At 60.6% G+C, this 18756-nt stretch overlaps 5 protein-coding genes across 5 annotated transcripts; 3 read left to right on the forward strand and 2 right to left on the reverse strand.

Annotated features, from left to right (window-relative positions):
• Positions 1–776: 776 nt before the first annotated feature.
• Positions 777–4065, reverse strand: SPRG_08897 (hypothetical protein; the record flags this gene model as incomplete). The annotated part of the gene is made up of 11 exons (XM_012348242.1): positions 777–1064; positions 1114–1408; positions 1459–1667; positions 1729–1869; positions 1917–2069; positions 2116–2496; positions 2603–2902; positions 2981–3313; positions 3359–3617; positions 3669–3955; positions 4000–4065. 11 exons carry the CDS (start codon positions 4063–4065, stop codon positions 777–779), a joined length of 2712 nt encoding a protein of 903 aa, XP_012203632.1.
• A 1447-nt stretch (positions 4066–5512) lies between these two features.
• SPRG_08898 (hypothetical protein) lies at positions 5513–6190 on the forward strand (the record flags this gene model as incomplete). Its single annotated transcript, XM_012348243.1, has 2 exons — positions 5513–6145; positions 6188–6190. 2 exons carry the CDS (start codon positions 5513–5515, stop codon positions 6188–6190), a joined length of 636 nt encoding a protein of 211 aa, XP_012203633.1.
• A 326-nt stretch (positions 6191–6516) lies between these two features.
• Positions 6517–8139, reverse strand: SPRG_08899 (hypothetical protein; the record flags this gene model as incomplete). Its single annotated transcript, XM_012348244.1, has 5 exons — positions 6517–7052; positions 7100–7294; positions 7338–7474; positions 7519–7928; positions 7970–8139. The coding sequence occupies 5 exons, from the start codon at positions 8137–8139 to the stop codon at positions 6636–6638; spliced, it is 1329 nt and encodes a 442-aa protein (XP_012203634.1). The 3' UTR covers positions 6517–6635.
• Positions 8140–8424: 285 nt separating this feature from the next.
• On the forward strand, positions 8425–13696 carry SPRG_08900 (hypothetical protein; the record flags this gene model as incomplete). The annotated part of the gene is made up of 1 exon (XM_012348245.1): positions 8425–13696. The coding sequence occupies one exon, from the start codon at positions 8425–8427 to the stop codon at positions 13678–13680; it is 5256 nt and encodes a 1751-aa protein (XP_012203635.1). The 3' UTR covers positions 13681–13696.
• Positions 13697–14085: 389 nt separating this feature from the next.
• Positions 14086–18144, forward strand: SPRG_08901 (hypothetical protein; the record flags this gene model as incomplete). Its single annotated transcript, XM_012348246.1, has 2 exons — positions 14086–17894; positions 17930–18144. Exons 1-2 carry the CDS (start codon positions 14093–14095, stop codon positions 18142–18144), a joined length of 4017 nt encoding a protein of 1338 aa, XP_012203636.1. The 5' UTR covers positions 14086–14092.
• Positions 18145–18756: the final 612 nt, after the last annotated feature.

An 18756-nucleotide genomic window follows, 5' to 3' on the forward strand; every position in this document is an offset into this window, starting at 1 on the left:
TCCGTCGTCGCGAGCCCGCCACGCTGGGATGCATCCTCGACGTGGGCTCCGTCTGCGGCAATCTCGCCAATGTACATATCACAGCCGTGTGTCGAATGCATCACATTGCGGCGAAAGCGGTGCGTTCGACAAGCATACCGTTAAAGGTAATTCGCCCAGCGCGGACGCCGACCGAGCTGGACGCCCGCCACCAACGCCACCAACGACTCGGTAGTTGTCTTCATCCTCGCGTACACAGATGCACCGGTACTTCGCTTACCAGGATTCCTCCGTGGACGCGCAAGCTTCGTCCATGGCACTGTCCACAGGCACAAGAGTTCTCTTCGTTGCCGTCGTCCTGAGCCGCACCCGCATGCTGCATAGAGACCTATAATGGCGCATTTTCACATCGAGACAGCACGAGGGTTAGGGGAAAAGGGCTAGGGTTATTAGTCACCTCGGCACCCTTGGGTGACCTGCCCGTGAGGTACTACGGGCTTGTCACATGCGCGCTGCGATGACGCACTAAGCGCTTCGTATGGAGCGCTATCTGGGCCGAGTCGAAGCGAGTAGTAGGTCGCATCAAGGGCGCACAAGTTGTATGTGCTTGGTAGACGATATAGCCACGATGGTCGCAGCGTCACAGTTAGTTATAGATATGCAGAAGTGTCTACATAACAATGTAGCTATCCCGCGCGCCTTCTTCAGTCGTCACGTTCAAAAACGATGGGTTCTTGGATCGGCTGTCTTGGCTCTCGGCGCGCGAACTGCGGCGCGAGCTCTAGGATAAAATAGCATCAGACAACTTGTCCGTCTTTGGAACGAGCGAATTGTACCACGCGCGATTCGAGGCCACGCGTAAAGGCGCCGAGCGCTTCTTCCGAGAGGTACATGGCTTCTTCGTCCGACTTGGGCGCGGCCGACGGGCGAGGGCTGCCGTCCGACGCCTTCTTCTGCACCATTTCGCGGAAGAGTCCAAACGGGTTGGCCATGAGCGCCGCGTACGAGCCCTCTTCGGCCAGCGTTCCGTTCTGAAGCACGAGAATGTTGTCGGCGGATTGCGTCGTCGCGAGACGGTGCGTCACCTATGCCATGTCTCCGTCATTCATTTCTTGAAAACTCGCGTAAAATTACCGAAAGAATCGACATGCCCCACGACGCCGTGAGCTTCTTGAGCGTCGCGACGACCTGCGCCTCCGTCTCCGTGTCGAGCGCCGACGTGGCTTCGTCCAGAATCAAGAGCTTCGGCTTGCGCACCAGCGCCCGCGCCAGACAGATGCGCTGCATTTGGCCGCCACTGAGCGAGACGTCGGCGTGCTGGCCGACGACGGTCTCGTACTGCATCGCCAGCTGCGACACGAACGCATGGCAGTTGGCGAGCCGTGCGGCCTCGATGCAGTCTTCGAGTGTCGCGGTGGGCCGGCCATAGCTACATAAGCATCCACTCAATATTGTTTCTTGTGGTGTGGACAAAGCTACCGAATGTTGTCGAGAATCGTGCCGTTGAGGATACCGCCATCTTGAAACACAACGGCCACTTGGCTCAAGAGGCTCGCTTGCGAGTAGTTGGCGATCGGAGAGGCGTCCCAGAGAATCGACCCCGCGCTCAGCGGGTAGACTTGCAAGAGTGCATTGAGGAGCGAGCTCTTGCCACACCCACTGGGCCCGACCACGCACACATAGTGGCCCTACATTCGACTGTGTGTGAGTCAAAAAATAAAAAAATCAAAAATCAAAAAGGATGCGCACCAGCGGAATCGAAGCACTAAAATCATGCACGATTGGCGCGTCAGAACTCGGGTACTGGAACGACACGTGCTGAAAGCGAATGTACGATGTGAGCATCGGAAGCGACGGGAGATCGTCGGTCGTCGGCGACGACGCATACCGCTACAACAAGTGCATGTCGCTTCGCCACACGTGGCGTCGGTCTCTACCTGGTACAGAATCGTGTCGAGGCGCTGGAGACTGGCAGCATTGCCAATCGCGACGCGCATGAAGCCGCCGAGGACCGTCACGGGCGTCGAGACGCGGCTGAGGAGCGTCACGACCGAGAAAAAGTCACCCGCCGTCATGTAGCCTTGCCACACCTACGTCCCACCATGAACACCACCCAATCATCAAACACAAACGTACCTTGACCGCCATGCCGCACGTGATGATCGCGACAAAGAGGAACATGGCTGACTCGACGTAGATCTGGACGAGGCCGCTCCAGAAATCATTGCGGAACTGGGCTTCGCGCAGCGTGTCAATGGTATTTGAAAACTTGCGAAGGAGCGGCGTCTGGATGCGGTAGGCGCGGACGACCTTGTGGCACCCGACCGCGTTCTGAAACTCGGCAGCGGCAAACGCCGACTTGGAGCCAAACGCTTGCGACTGCGTCGACGCAAACGTGCGCGGTCCCGACATGACCGAGATGATGACAAAGCCAAAGCTCATGATGGCGATTGTGGGCTCGAAGAAGAAGAGGGCGCCAAAGCCGAGCGTGATCGACACGACGGGGTAGATGAAATTCTACCATGGCATGGTTGAGCCTTTCACTCCTCTGAAAAAAGAGTACAAAATGAGAAAAAAGATGAAAAAAGGGAGAAAAAAAGAGGAAAATCGAGAAAACACGTACCCAAAACACAGCTTGCCACAGCGTGTTGACGCGCGCAACGTCCGAGGCAAAGAGGTTGTTGAGGTCGCCTTCGGATCGCATGGCGTAAAAGGCCGTCGACTCGTGGAGCAAGAGCGACACCAACCGGTTCTGGATCGACTCGGTCGCGCGCGACAAGAGTCGCGACTGGCAAAACCCCATGAGCGCATCCAAAATTACAAATGGAACGCAGAGGCCGCCGAGGCCAGCGAGACCAATCGTGAGCGTCCGGTTGGGCTTGACACCCGGCACATCGATGTAGGTGCCAGTGTCGTCCAGCGTCTTGTTGTTGAAACGCAATTCGTGTTCGAGATACGGCTTGATGCCTTCGCCCGTCTTGTACATGGTGAGCGACGAGACGGGAAATGCGTAATCGCCGAGGATCTGGAGCAGGTACGCGAGGATGGGTACGAGGGTCGCGTGGAACAAGACGATGAGGAACGTCGCCAGCATGAGCATCTTTTGGTTCGACCAGTGGCGGTAGGTCGAGCCGAGCACGTCTTGGATGCCGTAGGCAACGACAGGCGTCGTGTCGAGGCTCTGGAGGTGCTGGAGAAACGCGTTGATCGACATGTCGGCCGGGCGGTGGAGCACGGCTTTTTCAAGAAAAAGCTGCAATTCGGTCGTGGTGAGGAGACCGTCGTCGTCGCCGCAGAGGATCGCGAGGTCCGTGGTCATCAACGAGAGCGCTTCCTACGCATGGCTTTGATATGAGCAAGGGGTCGAGCGCGCGCGCACTTGCGTCATGCCCGGCATCGAGCGCAGCGTGGATTTCAGCGACGCGACCGAGACCGTCGTTGCTTTCGCCGGCGTCTGCAGCGAGAGCGAGTAGTCGCGGGCCTGCGACTTGAGCACAAAGCGCAGTGCGACTGCGAAAACGTAGGCGGCGGCAAAGTACTGTTCGATCTGGTTGATCTTGAACTTGTCGTGGTACTCGTCCATCTCCTTGCCGTTCAAGTCAATGCGCCAGTTGTTGCGGTTGTCCTTCTTCCAGTAGCTACACAGTCGTCGCCTTTACACACCATAGCAGCGTTCGAGGTGAATGTACCGGCAGCCTAGCAGCGCGGCCATGAGCGCAAACGCCGCCAGGTCGAGGCACGAGACGACCGACGACCAGAAGTGGCGGCCAAGACAGGCGATGCGCAGGAGGAGCTCGAGCGCGCAGAGGCCGACGGCAGCCGTCGAGAGAAGCCGCGTGTGCTTGGCGACTTCAAAGAACGTGTACTGTGACGTCATGGTCGTGGCAACGAGGTTGATGAAGAAGTCAAGGAAGAGCACGAACTGCACGAGCTTGAAGGGCACAACTGGTCGAGCGCCGCCATGCGCCGGAGCGCGCTCGAGGCCATCGCCGCCGAGTCGGACCCGAGGAGCTGGCGCACGTGCATCTGCTGCTCCTTCTCGAGGACTGCGTCGGACGCCGACGCCGACCGCTGCTGGCGTGCCATGCTTGGTCGAAATCAAATTTTGACAATTCCACTGCCTCTGGTACAGTAATACGCCAGCTGGGCATCGCCTGTCTTTTTATAGCTTGGTATTTGTATCGACATGGAATAAAATTGCGACAGGCCATTCCGCCCCAACAGGCAAACTGGCGCGCTCGTCGCAGTCAACGATCGAGTTTGCTGTTCGTTAGTTAGTTAGTTGATTTGCCAATGGATTAAGGTCGTCGACTGCACGGCAAGTGTGTATGTACAAGGTGCCCAGGGACCGCGACGAACGGCCCGCGCGTCGACGTGCTCAGATGGCGTCCTGATTCGGGCGTAGACGACGACGTAGAAATGGTCGGAATCCACTAAACCACATGCCTGCGGCCCGCACAACCACGGCTTTTTTCAAGCGAAACTTGAATTTCATGAATTTGGAGGTGACGAAAAATTTCACGAAAAGCGATGATCGACCGGAGCTCGGTGGCAGCGAAGCGGGTACTACCACGGACACGGCGTTGGACACACCACGTCGTCGCACAGGTCCCGCTCCTCGGGACCGAGCCGTTGTTGCATGCGAAGAGTACCAGCGTAAGCATGCATGATGGCGCATGTCTGCGGCTTGTGATCTCGCAGCTGCATCGATCGAGGAGCAGTTTGACGACAGTCATCAATGTGCGGGATAGTACGTACTTCAAGCTTTATGCACCGTTGCCGTCCACACATCATGCACAAGCTACACCAAGAGAGAATCCAGACCTCAAAAATGCAGAATAGAGTTTGGGTTGATTCGACTCTTCTCTTGGTGAAACCTGACACCCTCGCTCGAGCGAGGTCATATGCCAAGGTGGGTCGGGATCTGCGGTTCGGCTCGGATCCTGCGGTTCTCTGCTACGAACAACTCGCTTCGATTTGCACGCCGGGTGCCAAGGGACTTGAGAACGACCTCGCATGTGCCATTGCGCAGAGTTGCCAAAGACCTTTCTGACCTCTTGCGCAAGAAGCCGGCACCAAAACGCTCATGCAGCTATGCCTTGCCAGCACCCATGACACCTCGTTCGTGCCGTGGTGCTGGCGTAGCACGCGCGAAATCTCTTGATGACCACTCCGGAGACGGATGACGCCAGCCTCTTCTGCTGCGCCATCCATACGTAAAACGTATGTGTCATGTGCGGCCACGCGGTTCTCGTCGCCCGTGAAGGGGTCGTCGGATCTGCCGTCGGGTCCAAGCCAGACAAGTAATTGCACTTTCCAAGTCTCGAGATGGATTGGCTAGAATTTAACCAATCCCGTACCGGTACCAATGATTCCGAAGCATACGACGCGATGATTGGCGCATTTCAGCCAATGGCCTTGGCCCTTGACAAATCTTCTGCCAACGAACAAGCGGAATTCGACTGACATCACGCGAGCGCCGCCGGACATGGGCGCCATCTTATTCTCCTCGCTACTCATTTCTGAAGTGCGGATGACTTACACAGCCACGTACACTGCGCCGTCGAGCCCATCGATTGCGCTCAAACACTCGACGGCTGCGTCCCCCGAGATCTGCCTCGACGATGCCAGCTTTGTCACACACCGCCGCGCATCGCCGTTCGGCACGCTCCTCGGCACGCGCGACGGTGTCGAGGTGTACTCGAGCCGTGGCGGTAACCGCGGGAATTTCAAGTCGCACTTCCACAACGGTCACTTTACGGGCGTGCGCTGGCAGTGCGTCGAGCTCGCGCGCCGGTACCTCCTCGTGCAGTTTGGCGTCACGTTCGAGTCGATTGGCTTTGCGTATGAGATTTTCGAGCCGACAACCCGCTTCGCCAACGTAGCAACGCGCTTCTTGGAGCCCGTGACGCGCCATCGCAACGGCAGCGCGACGCGACCGACGAAAGGCAGTCTTCTCATTTGGAACCACGGCGGCATCAACACGTACACGGGCCACGTCGCCGTCATCGTCGACGTCCAGGACAGCCACGTCGACATCATTGAGCAAAACATGGACGACACGATCTGGACCGAGACATACTCGCGCCGGCTACGCGTCGTGACGGACGGGCACTCGCAGTATACGATTCAGAAGTTTCATTCGAACGAGACGATCCTCGGCTGGGTAAGCCTAGCCACAGAGACAACGGCTGCATGACTACGGCAGTAATCGCTGCCGATAAAATACACAATTTGAGACATCTTGTATACCCTCCTTCAGTTAACTTAGTACAAAGTTGGCGACAGCAGCAGCAAGTTGTACGCGCACGGCTCCGTGAATCTAGTATTTCTTTGTAAAGCTCTAGTAGCTCCAGCCGCGACGTCACGTCGTTGACACCATGTACTGTACTTCGGTCACTGGCGTCTCTTGAGGACCTCAACCAAATGCGTAGCTCTGCCGCCGATCGTGACGCCCGGAGGGACTTTACGCAGCTCGTCGTCTAAGCCTCACTCGCGGTCGCAAGCACTGCAGGCGACTGCAAAAGAGCCCACATGGTTTGGTTGATAAAAACAAGAGTATAAAATCGTAGCTTACGCACCCCTAGATGAACCGAGGGCCAAGAACGCGATGGCCGCCTGCTACAACAGTACAGTACTGCAGTAGTGGGGTCGATCTACTTGCGGCGGAGGAACTGGAGGATCTTCTGTTGCTGATATGCCAGCGCGACCTGCATAAAAGTCTTTGACATCTTGACCACGCGTTGCTGGTGCAAGTACTTGACGACACCCAGGTGGCCAAACTGAATCGCGAGCTCCATCGCGCGAGGCGTCCCGGACACCAACCCTTGCTCGTGCATGTACTTGACGAGGTTGACGTGCCCATGCCGCGCTGCAAGCTCGAGAGCCATCGGCGAGGCCAATGCCTTGCAACTCTTGTGCAAATACGTGAGCATCTCGAGGCCGCCGGCCGCAGCGACAAACTCGACAGCCAGCGGTGAGCACGTGGCGAGCGCGTGCGCATGCAGGTACTGAACGACCTTGAGGTGGCCGTTTTTTGCGGCATAGTCCAGTGCATGGCTCGTGCACCCTTCCTGTGACAGCATCCGTAAAGTACTGCGTCGGAGTGAGAGGAACAAACCTCGCGGTGCCGGTGAAGGAATTGGACAACGTCCAAGTGTCCGGCGGCGGCAGCTTCGTCCATCGCGCTCGCGGTGCACCCTTCGAGCCGGTGTTCGTGCAGGTAGGTTACGACGGGAAGGAAGCCATGGCCCGCAGCTTGGTCCATGGCCTGCGTCGTACAGCCTTCATGTCGGTGCTCGTGCAGAAAGGCCACCTACGCGATGATGTACGTACGTGATGACGTGGCATTGACATACCATGGCCAGATCCCCATGGAGGGCCGCTGCGTCCATGGCTGCTGTCGTACAGCCTTCGCTGCGCTTCGCATGGAGGTACTTCGTAATCGCGTCGTGTCGGTTCGCGACCGCGCCGTCCATGGCGGCTGTCGTGGCGGCTACAATTGATGTCGAGAGACACGATGCTAGCTCCGTACACTACCAAAGCCTCCGTGGCGATCGAGAAATTTGACGATATCCAAGTGCCCGTGGGTGGCGGCGCCGTCGACGGCGGCAGACGTTGCTAATACTGCCTTGCCCTGCACCAGCCACTTGACGACAGCAAAGCACCCGTTCGTGGCGGCGAGGTCCAGCGCATCGGCCGAGCCGACGATATGAAGCTCGGCCAGCAGCTGCAAGACGCGCAAGTGGCCGTGCGCGGCGGCCAAGTCGGCCGCGTCGTGCGTGAAGAGCGCCGGCCGGCATCGGTACAGATGCCCCACGAGCGCGAGCTCGTTCTCGACGATTGCAGCGTGCAGGACGTAGCGAGCATCACCGCGCGATCTCAGCCGCAACGATCGCTGCGCGCGGTCGTCAATGCCGTTTGGCTCGAGGAAGGCGCGCGACCAGGCCCTAGTACGCATGAGCCACGTAGCCGAACACGACGTGTGCACCGATAGCGAGGCACAAGCGGCAGAAAGACGCCGTCTTGGAACTGCACAATAAGGTGCAGGAACGTGGCCTCGAAAAGAACTTGGTGCACACACGACGCGCTGCTGTGACGCGCAGGTGCTGGCGTCGGCCGCATCGGCGCCGGCGGCCCGCGGTGGCGGCGCTTGCCCATATTGCCGTACGAAATGGATTGGTCGAGGCGTTAAACCAATCACAGCGCGGTATCATTGTCTAAACGCACTCCATTTTAGACGCGGCAAAGTGAGCAGGCGCGAGCAACGAGCATCCCATCAAGAAATATTGATCTCCTTGATCCCATGTACGACAGAAGGTCGCACAGTCACCTGTACAAACGAAGTGGTTGCACCGAGACGTTGCATGTCGTGTTGTCTGCTAACGTAATGAGCTGTGTCATGAAACTCCAGTCGGTTTCAGCTGGCTTTTCTCGTTGCCACCAATGCCACCGACGGTCGTGGCGCTGCCGCCGTCGCGATGGGACGCTGTCGTTGAGCTCTGTGGTGCCGCATACCTCGTGGTATCCATTGGCGCGAGCGTCGCAGCGCTCCTCGTGATCCGGCCGTACATGACCAACGACTTTTTCTGGGCCGGCTTTGGTTCGTCCAACACGTCCAGGGGCCTCTTGACGGTCTTTGAGACGCAGCTCACCCTCACGCCGCACCTGCCGGAACTCGACCTCTCCGGTGTCTCGCTCGCCCCGTCCGTTGGTCTCAACCCAGCGTACGCGCGCCTGATCTTCTACCGCGACCTCGCTACAATCGAAGCCGGGGTTGCCGGCCTCGCGCGCCTCGACGTGGCCAAAGTCACATACCTCATGGCGCCCTACTGCTGGGTAGACTTGGAAAAGCACTGGGAAATGGCGCACACACTGAAGCGCCAAGCGCGGTGTGCGACCCGGTATGCAGCCAACGGCGCAGTGCACCTCGAAGCGATTCTGCGCAACATCGACTTGGCGGCGTGGCTCGTGCAAAATGCCGCGCGCTTTGAAGCCCGCATCGCTGGTCCGATTGCGGTGACGCCTCATGGTGCCACGTGGCGGCAACAGCTCTACGCGCACGTCCGTCTCGCAGTCGCCGACGAAGTCGCGGTGTGGCGATCGCACAACCTCACAGAGTTTCATCTGCAGTACGCCAACTACGTCGGCCTCGGCGTGCAAGAAACCATATACATCACCAACGCGATGGGGTATGCACTGCCATGGCGCATCAAGACGCTTCCGAGCATGGCCGTGACGAGTGTCTGGAGCACCGCGTCGATCTTTGCGCCGCTCGAGTACGACCTTGTCGGGATCGCGGCGGGTGAGAGCCTCGTCCGCAACACGACCAACTTTTGGGCCGACATCAACCCGAGCGAAATTGAAGTCTTCAACGTCGGCGATCCCTTGGCGCCGGTGAATCAAGCGCTGCACGACCAGATCGGACCGCTCATGTCGATCGATCTGCGCTGGGTCGCCCCTCCGCCATCGCTTCTTGCTAGTGTGGGCGCCATGCGAACCGGCGTTCTAGCCGCGTTGCGCCGTCGCGACGCTACGTTTACAGGGCTTTGGGATGCGATCCCATCCTCCCCCGTGACACCGACGCCTCTGGCGTGGCGTGACCCAGCATGGGCCTTTCTTGGCGGCAACCCCATGTGCTACAGTGGCATGCCGTTGTCGTTTGTGCAAGAGACGTTTGGCTTTGACGATGCCTGCGGCACCCAGCAGCCCCTGACGCTACTCACGTCACCGTTTGGCGCTCTCTTTGCGGTCGCCATGGAAGCAGACAATTCGGTTTGTCGCACGACGCTGCCAGAGCACCAAGTGGAGGCGTGTTTAAAGCAGTTTGCAGCCGCCTCGGCAGCGTGGCGGCACCTTCAGCTCGCTATACCTCGAATCGAACCCATCGACGTTGACGCTGCCTACATTCAGTTTACAACACCAGCCACCGCGCCGGGCAACGTAACGATGGTCACTCAGCGGCTACTGGCGTCGGATTGGGCGTACTTTGGCTGGATGAGTGTGTACAACTGGGCGGTGAACGAGAAGGAAGTCGTGTCCTTCGAAGGCGATGTTCAAACGCTCCGCCTGATGTCGTACGCGTACGCGCCAATGGCGCGCCCGGAGCCATCACTGCGCTCGAGTCTGGCCGTGTACTTGGCGTACTGTGCTGCTGTTGTCACCGTTGGACTCGCGGGCGTTGCCATTCTCATGCTTCTCGTCGCGTGGTCCGCACGGTCCCGACGCAGTCCGTGGCTAGGCTTCAACTGCGTCGTCGGGTCGGTCTGGCTGAATCGCAATCTGCTCACGTGTCGCGCCATGACAGCTGCGATTTGCTTGGCCACTGCGCAGTATGGGCCGTCCGATCCAACGTTCCCAACCTTTGGGCTCGAGCCGCAACCAAAGTCGCTGCTTCTGTCGGGGCTTCTTGCCAGCGACGTCACATGGGCCACGGTGATCGCCCATGAGGCACTGCAGCCGCTGGCGCCGGAGCGGCATCGCTCGGCGCTGTGGCCCAGCGTAGCACTCACGTGGCTGCTTTTGCTGCTTCTCGACCAGTTGGCGCCGGTCGAAGCAACGGCGTCCATTGCGCGATCGTGCTACAGCGTCAACATGGCCACCATGGTGTACTGCGACAGCGGCGTCGTGACACTCGGGTCGTATCCTCGCCTTGTGCTGCTCGGTGCCGGCAGCCTCTTCGTGCCACTTGCAGTGACGATGTCGCGCTTCTGGACGACCCGAACCGATGCCTCCCCCGGCCTTCTCTACACCTCCGCCTGCCTTGTCGGGCTCCGCGCCCACGACGTTGTCGACAGTGTTCCCAAGAACGCGATTGCGCGTCTCATGTGCGGCTTTGTCTCGGTGCGCTGGCGAGGTCACTGGACGACGTTCGACACCAAGCTATGGCGCACCGTGCCGTCCGAAACCCAACTCGCGTCGGTGGTGCCAGTCGCGTCAGTGGTGCCAGTTGCGTCAGTGGTGCCAGTCGTGTCGGCGGTGGTACACCTTTCCTCCATGCGCCCGCAGCGACCGTCGATGCGGCTTTCGTTTGCGATCGCGAAGCACGCGCGGCGCTGGTCGTGGCACGGCGTATCTCTTGTCGCGGGGGTGACCTACATGGTCTTTACACTCCTCGGCAACGTGACCTACCTCTCGCTGATTCAAGCGTCGCTCGCCAACGACTATTACGTCGCCGGCTTCAACAGCAGTGGCATGCACGCGTACCTGGCCAACGTCGTGAACCGCGAGCTTGTGTTCACGTCATCGGGGACCGTCGCCCTCGACGACGCGAGCCGCGGCGACATCAACCAGCGCTACGATAGCGAGGCCAGTTTGATTCAATGGGGCGCGACGCTGAGCAACCGGCTGCTGCTGGACCCGAGTGGCGTCGCTTTGGAGAGTGTCGTCCGCGACTTGCGGTCGATGGACCCGTGTCGGCTGCCGTGGATCGCAACGCAGTACTGCTGGCTCGACTTGGATCGCAACTGGGCCATGGCCAGCACAGGAGCGCGGCAAGCACGCTGCGAAGCGACAATGGCAGAAAACGGCGCCGTGTACTTGGAAGCCCCGCTGCGCAACCTGAACGACTGGGCTGTGTGGCAACGCTGTTGGGGCCATTCGTTCGAGATTGGCTTCGTCGATTACCTCCGTACGCTGCAAGCTGGCCAGACGTGGCTCCAGCGTGTCCAAGCCGTAGCCACGTCGATTGACGACGAAGCAGCGTTCTGGCGACGCCACGGCCTCACCACGTATGCGCTGCAGTGGCAAAACTACAAGACACTGGGCTTGACACATGCGTTTAACATCAGAAATGCGCTCGGGGTGACGTATGCGCTGTCGCTGGGGGATGTGATTGGCCGCTTCCACCCGACGCAGCAGACGTCGATGCGCGCCTATTGGACGCTGGCCAGCGACCTCTGGGCCGTCGCGACCAATGCGAGTGGCATCGGCGGGCGCAGCCTTCTAGCCGCGAGTCCCGCGTTTGCCTCGTCGAATGTATCGGGCGTGGCGCTCTTGACTCGCAATTTGACGCTGCCGAGTCCACTCCGGAGCGGCTTGGTGTCGTTTACAAGTCGTGTGGGCCCCTTTAACGCCGTCGACGTCGTGTACGTGCCCGTACCTGCCGTTGCGAGTCAGCTCTTCGCGACATTGACGCAGTCGCTCGCGACACTCGTGCTGCAAAATGGCGAGGCGCGCAATCGGTTCTACGACTTGGCGATTCCGAGTTCGATCTTTCACGCCCCCGGAGTGCTCATCGACGACGCGTCGGCCGTCGTCGTTGGCGGCAACATTCTCTGCGGCAACGACAACGCGGCGTACCCTGCCTCGGTCGCGTTGTACAAGCTCTTTGGCACGGATGGACTCTGCTTTGTCAACTTCGCCGAGCAGATCTACCCAACGACCCAAGAAATGGTGATCGCGCTCGCCGTTCACGAAGGAACGTCGTCGCCGACGGTGCCAGCGGTTCGTATTTGTCGCCTCAACAACGCCGCCGCCGCATCGTGCATCTCGACGTACGTCACATTGTCGGAGTTTCTCGCCGACCATGCGTCGATCTTTCAAGCGCCGCCGTTGCTGTCGCTGGCGGCGGCGGCCAAAGCAAGCGTATCGACGCTGAACGTCCAGCTCACGCAGTACGTCGACTACAACGACGGTCGTGGCGCTGTGCTCTTCAGCCTCCCGCTTTTCGACGCGGGCGATCCCGCGTGGGCTTTCTACGGCTGGTGCTACGTCTACGAGTGGGCGACTGGCGGGCGCGAAGTCGTTCGCTTTGAAGGTGACGAAGGCGCGGTCACCGCCATGTCGCACTACACCGTTCCTCAGAGCATCGCACCGGACCCGGCGACGATCCCGGCCAGCTTCGCAGCCTTTTGCCAATATGCCGTTCTGTACGTCACACTTGTGCTCATTGCAACGTCCGGGCTCGTGGCGATTAGCGTGGTCTACTGCCGCGGCCGCATCGAGGGCCTCAACTTTTTCTGCGTCAACCGGCTCATCGGGCTCGTCTGGGTCGGTCGCACGCTCCTCGTGCTCCGAACGATAACGGCGCTGAGTCTCTTGAGCACGGTGCCGCTGGCGCTGGTCCGCGTCGGCGGCGCCACAAGGCTCGTCACGCCCGCCGTGCCGTGGTACAAGACGATCCTCGCCGCGTCCGAAGTCACATGGCTGGTCTACGTCCTCAACGACGTCTTGAGCTGCGTCACGCTCGCACACACGGCCTCGTATGCGTTCAAGAGCTCTAACCTCGCATGGCTCCTCGTTGCGATCTGGTCGTATGCGCAGCCGCAGCGCGCTTCCTTTCTCTTGCAGCGCGACTGCATCCGCGTCGACATGGACGCGGGCCTTGTCTGTGTCGCCGGCACCATCGAGGTCGGTAGCTGGGCGCGCCTGCAGTTGGCCGTGCTGCTGGCCGCCGGTTGTGTTGTCGGGTGCTACCTCTACGATCGGTGGCGGTCTCGGACGCAAGCGTGCGCAAATATGGCCTCGGCGTTATCCCTGAACGCACAGAGTGTGTACCTCCTACAACTCGATCGCTGGACGCACGACGGCGAGACGTACTTGGACACGACGTCCGCGATCCTCGCGGGCCTCTTGGTGCTCGAGGTCCACGGACACTGGTGTATCTTTGACATCAAAACCTGGCGCTTCTTCCGCCGACCCCGGTGCCCGAGTCCGACGCCGCAATTTGCATTCGCGGTGCCTCTGCGCGACCTCAGCTAACACAAACAAAAAGGAGGAAGACAAAAGTGTTTCCTTGGCTACCGGTAATTAGGGGGTTTCAAAGTAAGAACGACCGAGGACCAGCGAGGTTGGTATCCTAGAACATGGTATCTTGGTGGGTCGACTCACCATCAGTAGCCCAAGCGTGGTGCGTCGGCGACCAATAATGGCTCTAATATCGACTAATGGTATATGCTGCGTCTTACGCATCTACTAGGGTTAAACAACTGTTGAGTACATGTATTACATAATTGCATTGCGACACTCGTGCCGTAGGCAAGGGAACAAAAAACTCCTGGCATTTATTGGCGACAAAGGGGAATTGAAGTGGCCTGTGCGTTGCAGCAATTGGATTGGCTAAAATAAGCTCGCCCGACGCGTTTGATTGGCTGTTCATTTCGACACAACGCGGATGGCATTGGCGTTGCCCAAGATGACGATGCCACGCGAGCAGCGGATCCTGGCGCTCGCCATCTTCCGGTCCGTGTACGGCCACTGCCGGCCTCGCATCCAGTACGTCGTGCCGGCCGCAGAGCCATGGCCGGAGCTCTTCCACGGCCTCGCGCTGGGCCGCCTCGCCGACAATGCGCGCTCGTCGTGCAAGATGCTCGAGCCCGAGAACTTTGCGCAGCTCGAAGCGATCGGCTTTGCGTGGGCGCTGCACCTCAACAACCACCGCATCATCGTCTCGATCAACGGCCGGCGCAACCTCCAGCGCGTCCAGCTGTCCGCGCTCGTCGCCGCCTTGCAGACCTATTCTGATCGCTTCGGCGACCTCGACATGCCCAACGACTTTGTCGTACCGCACGACGACGACGCGTGGCCTGCCGAGGCCGCCCACGTCGTGCTGCGCTTCGCGCCGCAGGCGCTCCGGACCAACTTTTACGCGCTCTCAGACGACGACGTCGCGAGCGTGCACGGCCTGTCGCTGTGCAAGGACCTTTTGCCGTGGACCGACGTCTTGCGCTTGCTCTCGCTCTACAAGATAAACACGGGCTGCAATTTCGTGCCCCTCGACTTTGTCGTGCCATCGACCGATGCGTGGCCGGCGTGCTACTTCGGCGCGACGCTTGGCGACGTTGTGTGGTACCTCGGCATCAAGCGCGCGCTGTTGCCGCCAAAGCGACGCGCAGAGCTAGCAGACACTGCGATTGCGTTCAACGTGCCGGCGACGTGGGCGCGCATCGTACGCGGCCTCGAGATCTACGTGGCCCACGTCGGCCATGCCATCGTGCCCAGTAGCTTTGTGATTCCGGACGAGTGGGGCCCGCAACTGTGCGGCATGCGACTCGGGCACTTTGTCGCCAAGCTGCGCCAAGCCAGTGCGCTGTGGCTGCTTCCGAAAGAGACCATGGACAGCGTCGCGGCCATCGACGCTTTGGTTGCGAGCGGCGCGCGCACTCCATGGCCGACGACGCAAGCCGTTAGCGCAACCGCTGTGGTGCGCACGCCGGGACCACTCGCTGTTGGCACGGAAGGCTTTGCTCCGATGACAACCAGCGACCGGCCGATGGACGTGCCATGCCACCGGCCGCGGGTGGAGCACGCGTACCCGCCCACTGAAACCATCAGCTACTACGCCCTGTCGCCGTCGATCGGCTCGCAATGCATGGCGGCTAGCGACGTCTCGCGACCTTCGAAACGCCCTCGCATGGACGCAGATGGCTCGCCGTCGACCTCGTTCCTGCAGCACGTCTCGGACGCGTCGGCGATGGCGTCGGACGATGGCCAGACCGAGGACGCACCGGAAATTGAGCCCGAGACAAGCGACGTTATCGACTCTGCGCCGCGGCGAAAATGGAGCTTTCAGGAGAAGCTCACGGCGCTCGGGTGCTACCGCGCCGAGCACGGCCACCTCGCTGTGCCGCAAGCGTTCCGCGTGCCACCGACGGCGGCATACCCTGCGTACTTGCATGGTATGTTGCTCGGAATCATCGTGTCGGCGCTGCGCCAGAAGGATGCGATGTTGTCGCCAGACCAGCAAAGCGATCTGGACACGCTCGGCTTTCTCTGGCGCGTCCGGGGGTCGGTTGGCCGCTGCATCATCCAGTGCCCCAACACCTCTGCACGCGCGGCGCGAACCATCTCGTGGCACGATCAGATCCAAGCCCTTCTCGTCTTCCAGCAGCAGCACGGCCACTTTCACGTCCCACGCGGCTTTGTGGTCCCCGCCGACGATGCGTGGCCTCTCTCGACGCACCACTTGCTTCTCGAGCACGTGCCGCCGGCGATTCAAGCGCACTTGTATGAGCTCTCGGACGACCAAGCCAACGTCGTGCGCTCCGCGGGCCTCGTTCCATCGGTGCCCGACTTTCGCACCTTTGTGTGTCTTCTCGGACTCTTCCAAACCACGTACGGCGTGTCATCAGTCTACCGCGACTTTGTCATACCGGCCACTGGCGGCTCGTGGCTCGATGCGTGGCGCGGCCTCGACCTCGGCGAGCTCGCGTGGCGTGTCGGCTTGAACATGTCGCTTCTCTCGAAAGAAAAGCAGGCGGCGCTCGCGGGCATCGTCTTCAACTCGGACGCGACGTGGGCTCGGATTCTTCGAGGCCTCGAGCATTTTGAACGCTTGTACGGCCCACTGAGTGCGCCGTCGTCGTTTGTGGTGCCATCGACGTGGCCCTCGGACCTTGTCGGCCTCCGACTCGGCCACTGGTCCAAGGTAACCCAGGTCGCGTTCCGGCTCGAGCTACTGCCGCCAACGACGGCGGCGGCCGTCAAGAAGCTCGTGATGCAGAGCGTCCCCGTGCCACTCGAGTGGACGACCCCCACGAATGCAGCAGACGCATCCGCGCTCCAGACGCGCGTGCTCGCGATGAAGAAGGTCGTCGATGACGTGTTTGGGCTTAGCGTACCAGAAACCTTTGTCGTGCCCGCGAATGGCGACGCATGGCCCGAGGGCAGTCACCGCTTCCCGCTGGGCGAAGGCTTGCGCTGGCTCCAGACGCTGCCGGCGTCACCTCCGAGAGCCATCGACCAGGCCGACACCCGTGCGTCATTGCAGCATGCGCCCCACGGTCCCACGCCGGGACGCGACACGCCGATGCCGGCAGCAGCACGCATGGAGCAGACACCACCACCTATCGATTCGATGCCACCGATGGAGGAGCTTGAGCCGTCGTCCGTCCAGGAGCCGTCCGATGCGTCGCCTTCGGCGATGGACCTGCAGCGACAAGTGCACGTGATCGCACTCTACCGTGCCATGTACGGATCGGCCGACATCCCGATCGAGTTTCTCGTGCCGGCGTCCGAGCCGTGGCCGGTGGAATACCGTGGGCTGCGACTGGGTGCGATCGCCAACGAGATCCAGCGGGTCAAGCGGCCCTACGACCGAGGCTTTGAGCGTGACCTGCGCGCCGTCGGTTTTGTGTGGCACACTGCAGCACCGTCGTCGCGCTGCGTCGTGTGCGAGGCGTCGGGCGACCTCGTCGTTGAAACCATCGACCTCTCGATCCAAATCCGGGCGCTCGTCGCGTACTGGGGCCTCGGCGGGGACCTCGATGCGATCCCCGTCGACTTCTCCGTGCCCGTTAGCGACCCGATGTGGCCGTCGGCGGCCGCAGGTATCGTCTTGTCGCATGTACCCGCCTCGCTGCGGTACCATTGGTTTGAGCTCACGCCCGCGATGGAAACCACCGTGCGTCGGCTCGGCCTCTTTGCGCAGATTCCGCCGTTCGATACGTTCTTGTCGCTTGTTGAGATGTACCGCCGTACGCTTGGGGACGCGTCGGTGCCGTTGGACTTTGCCGTCCCCGAAAGCCCGGCGTGGCCAGCGCCGTGGCATGGAGTGCTGTTAGGTCAACTGGCGTGGTTCATCGGCCTCCGCGCGTCCAAGCTCCGACCGGACCAAGCGAATGCCCTTCGCACGATTGGCTTTACGTTTGGCGCACCGGCGACGTGGGCGCACATTGTGTCGGGTGTCGGGATCTACTACCGGCTACACGGCGCGTCGGTGGTGCCTCCGTCGTTTGTGGTTCCCGCGACGCCCGAGTGGCCAACGGACCTCTACAACAATCCCCTTGGCTACTGGGTCGAGCACATGGCGATGGCCAAGCGCCTGCGGCTGCTGCCGCGCGCGACGCTGGATGCGCTCCAAGCCGCGGCGGACGACGCTGCCGCGCAAGGGCCCGTGGCGACGACAATGTACCTCGCATGCTCTCGCTCCTCGAGTATGGACACACCCTCGACGCCCTCTGGACCTTTCGGCATGTGTACGGACACGTCAACGTGGCGCCAACGTTCGTAGTGCCGGAGCACGATCGGGCGTGGTCACCACCCACGTGGTCGCTCGCCCTCGGCCACTGCGTCCAGCGCCTCAAGGCCGCGTACGAGACGCTGCCCTTTTCGATTCGAAGCCACCTTGATGCCATTGGCGTGCGACCGGACGACGATCAGGGCCCGCCTGCCAACCCAATGCCTATGGTAGATCGCTGGCAGTCGCCGTCCCCACCACCACGATAGACCAGCGATGCAATAATACCCTCGGCCACGTGCGCTGCTTCCTCCTCATATGGTGGCGACGAGATCGCAGTTGGCAATTGCACTTTGCACTTGATCTATGGCAACTCGGAAATGCGCAGGGATCACAATGGAGGTTGTGTAAGCCACATGTCTGACGCGTTGGCATCACGGAGACGTATTAGCTGGCGTCAGCACGCGCGCTGGACGTTCCCGCCTGGGTGCAGTGCCTTCAGTTGCGTGCATTTAGTGGTATGGGCCACCAACTCGGCGACCGCTTGCGTCTCGACGGTCATCTTTCTCGAGCATCTTTGTCCAAGTGTTCGCACCCGAACTGAGATTTGGATACTTTCTGGACGCTGCAAAGCAGCCTTGCATGGTACACTGTACACGGCAGCAAGGTTGCGTGCATTTAGTCGGGCGACGTCGCAACCCAAAAGGCAAACGGCAAGGACCCCGTGCTGGCGCAGGCCCGACGACGAGACAAGTCGAGATTGTCGTCGTGGTACATTGCACCGCAGCAGATAACTCGAGCGATCGCTGCCTGCTCTGGCGTTGTCACCATCTGGGTCTCGTTGAAGACGCGCAGGCGAGATCGAAATGATGTGCAGGGCT

This window comes from Saprolegnia parasitica (genome assembly GCF_000151545.1).
Source record: "Saprolegnia parasitica CBS 223.65 unplaced genomic scaffold supercont2.42, whole genome shotgun sequence".
Taxonomy (NCBI): Eukaryota; Oomycota; class Saprolegniomycetes; order Saprolegniales; family Saprolegniaceae; genus Saprolegnia; species Saprolegnia parasitica.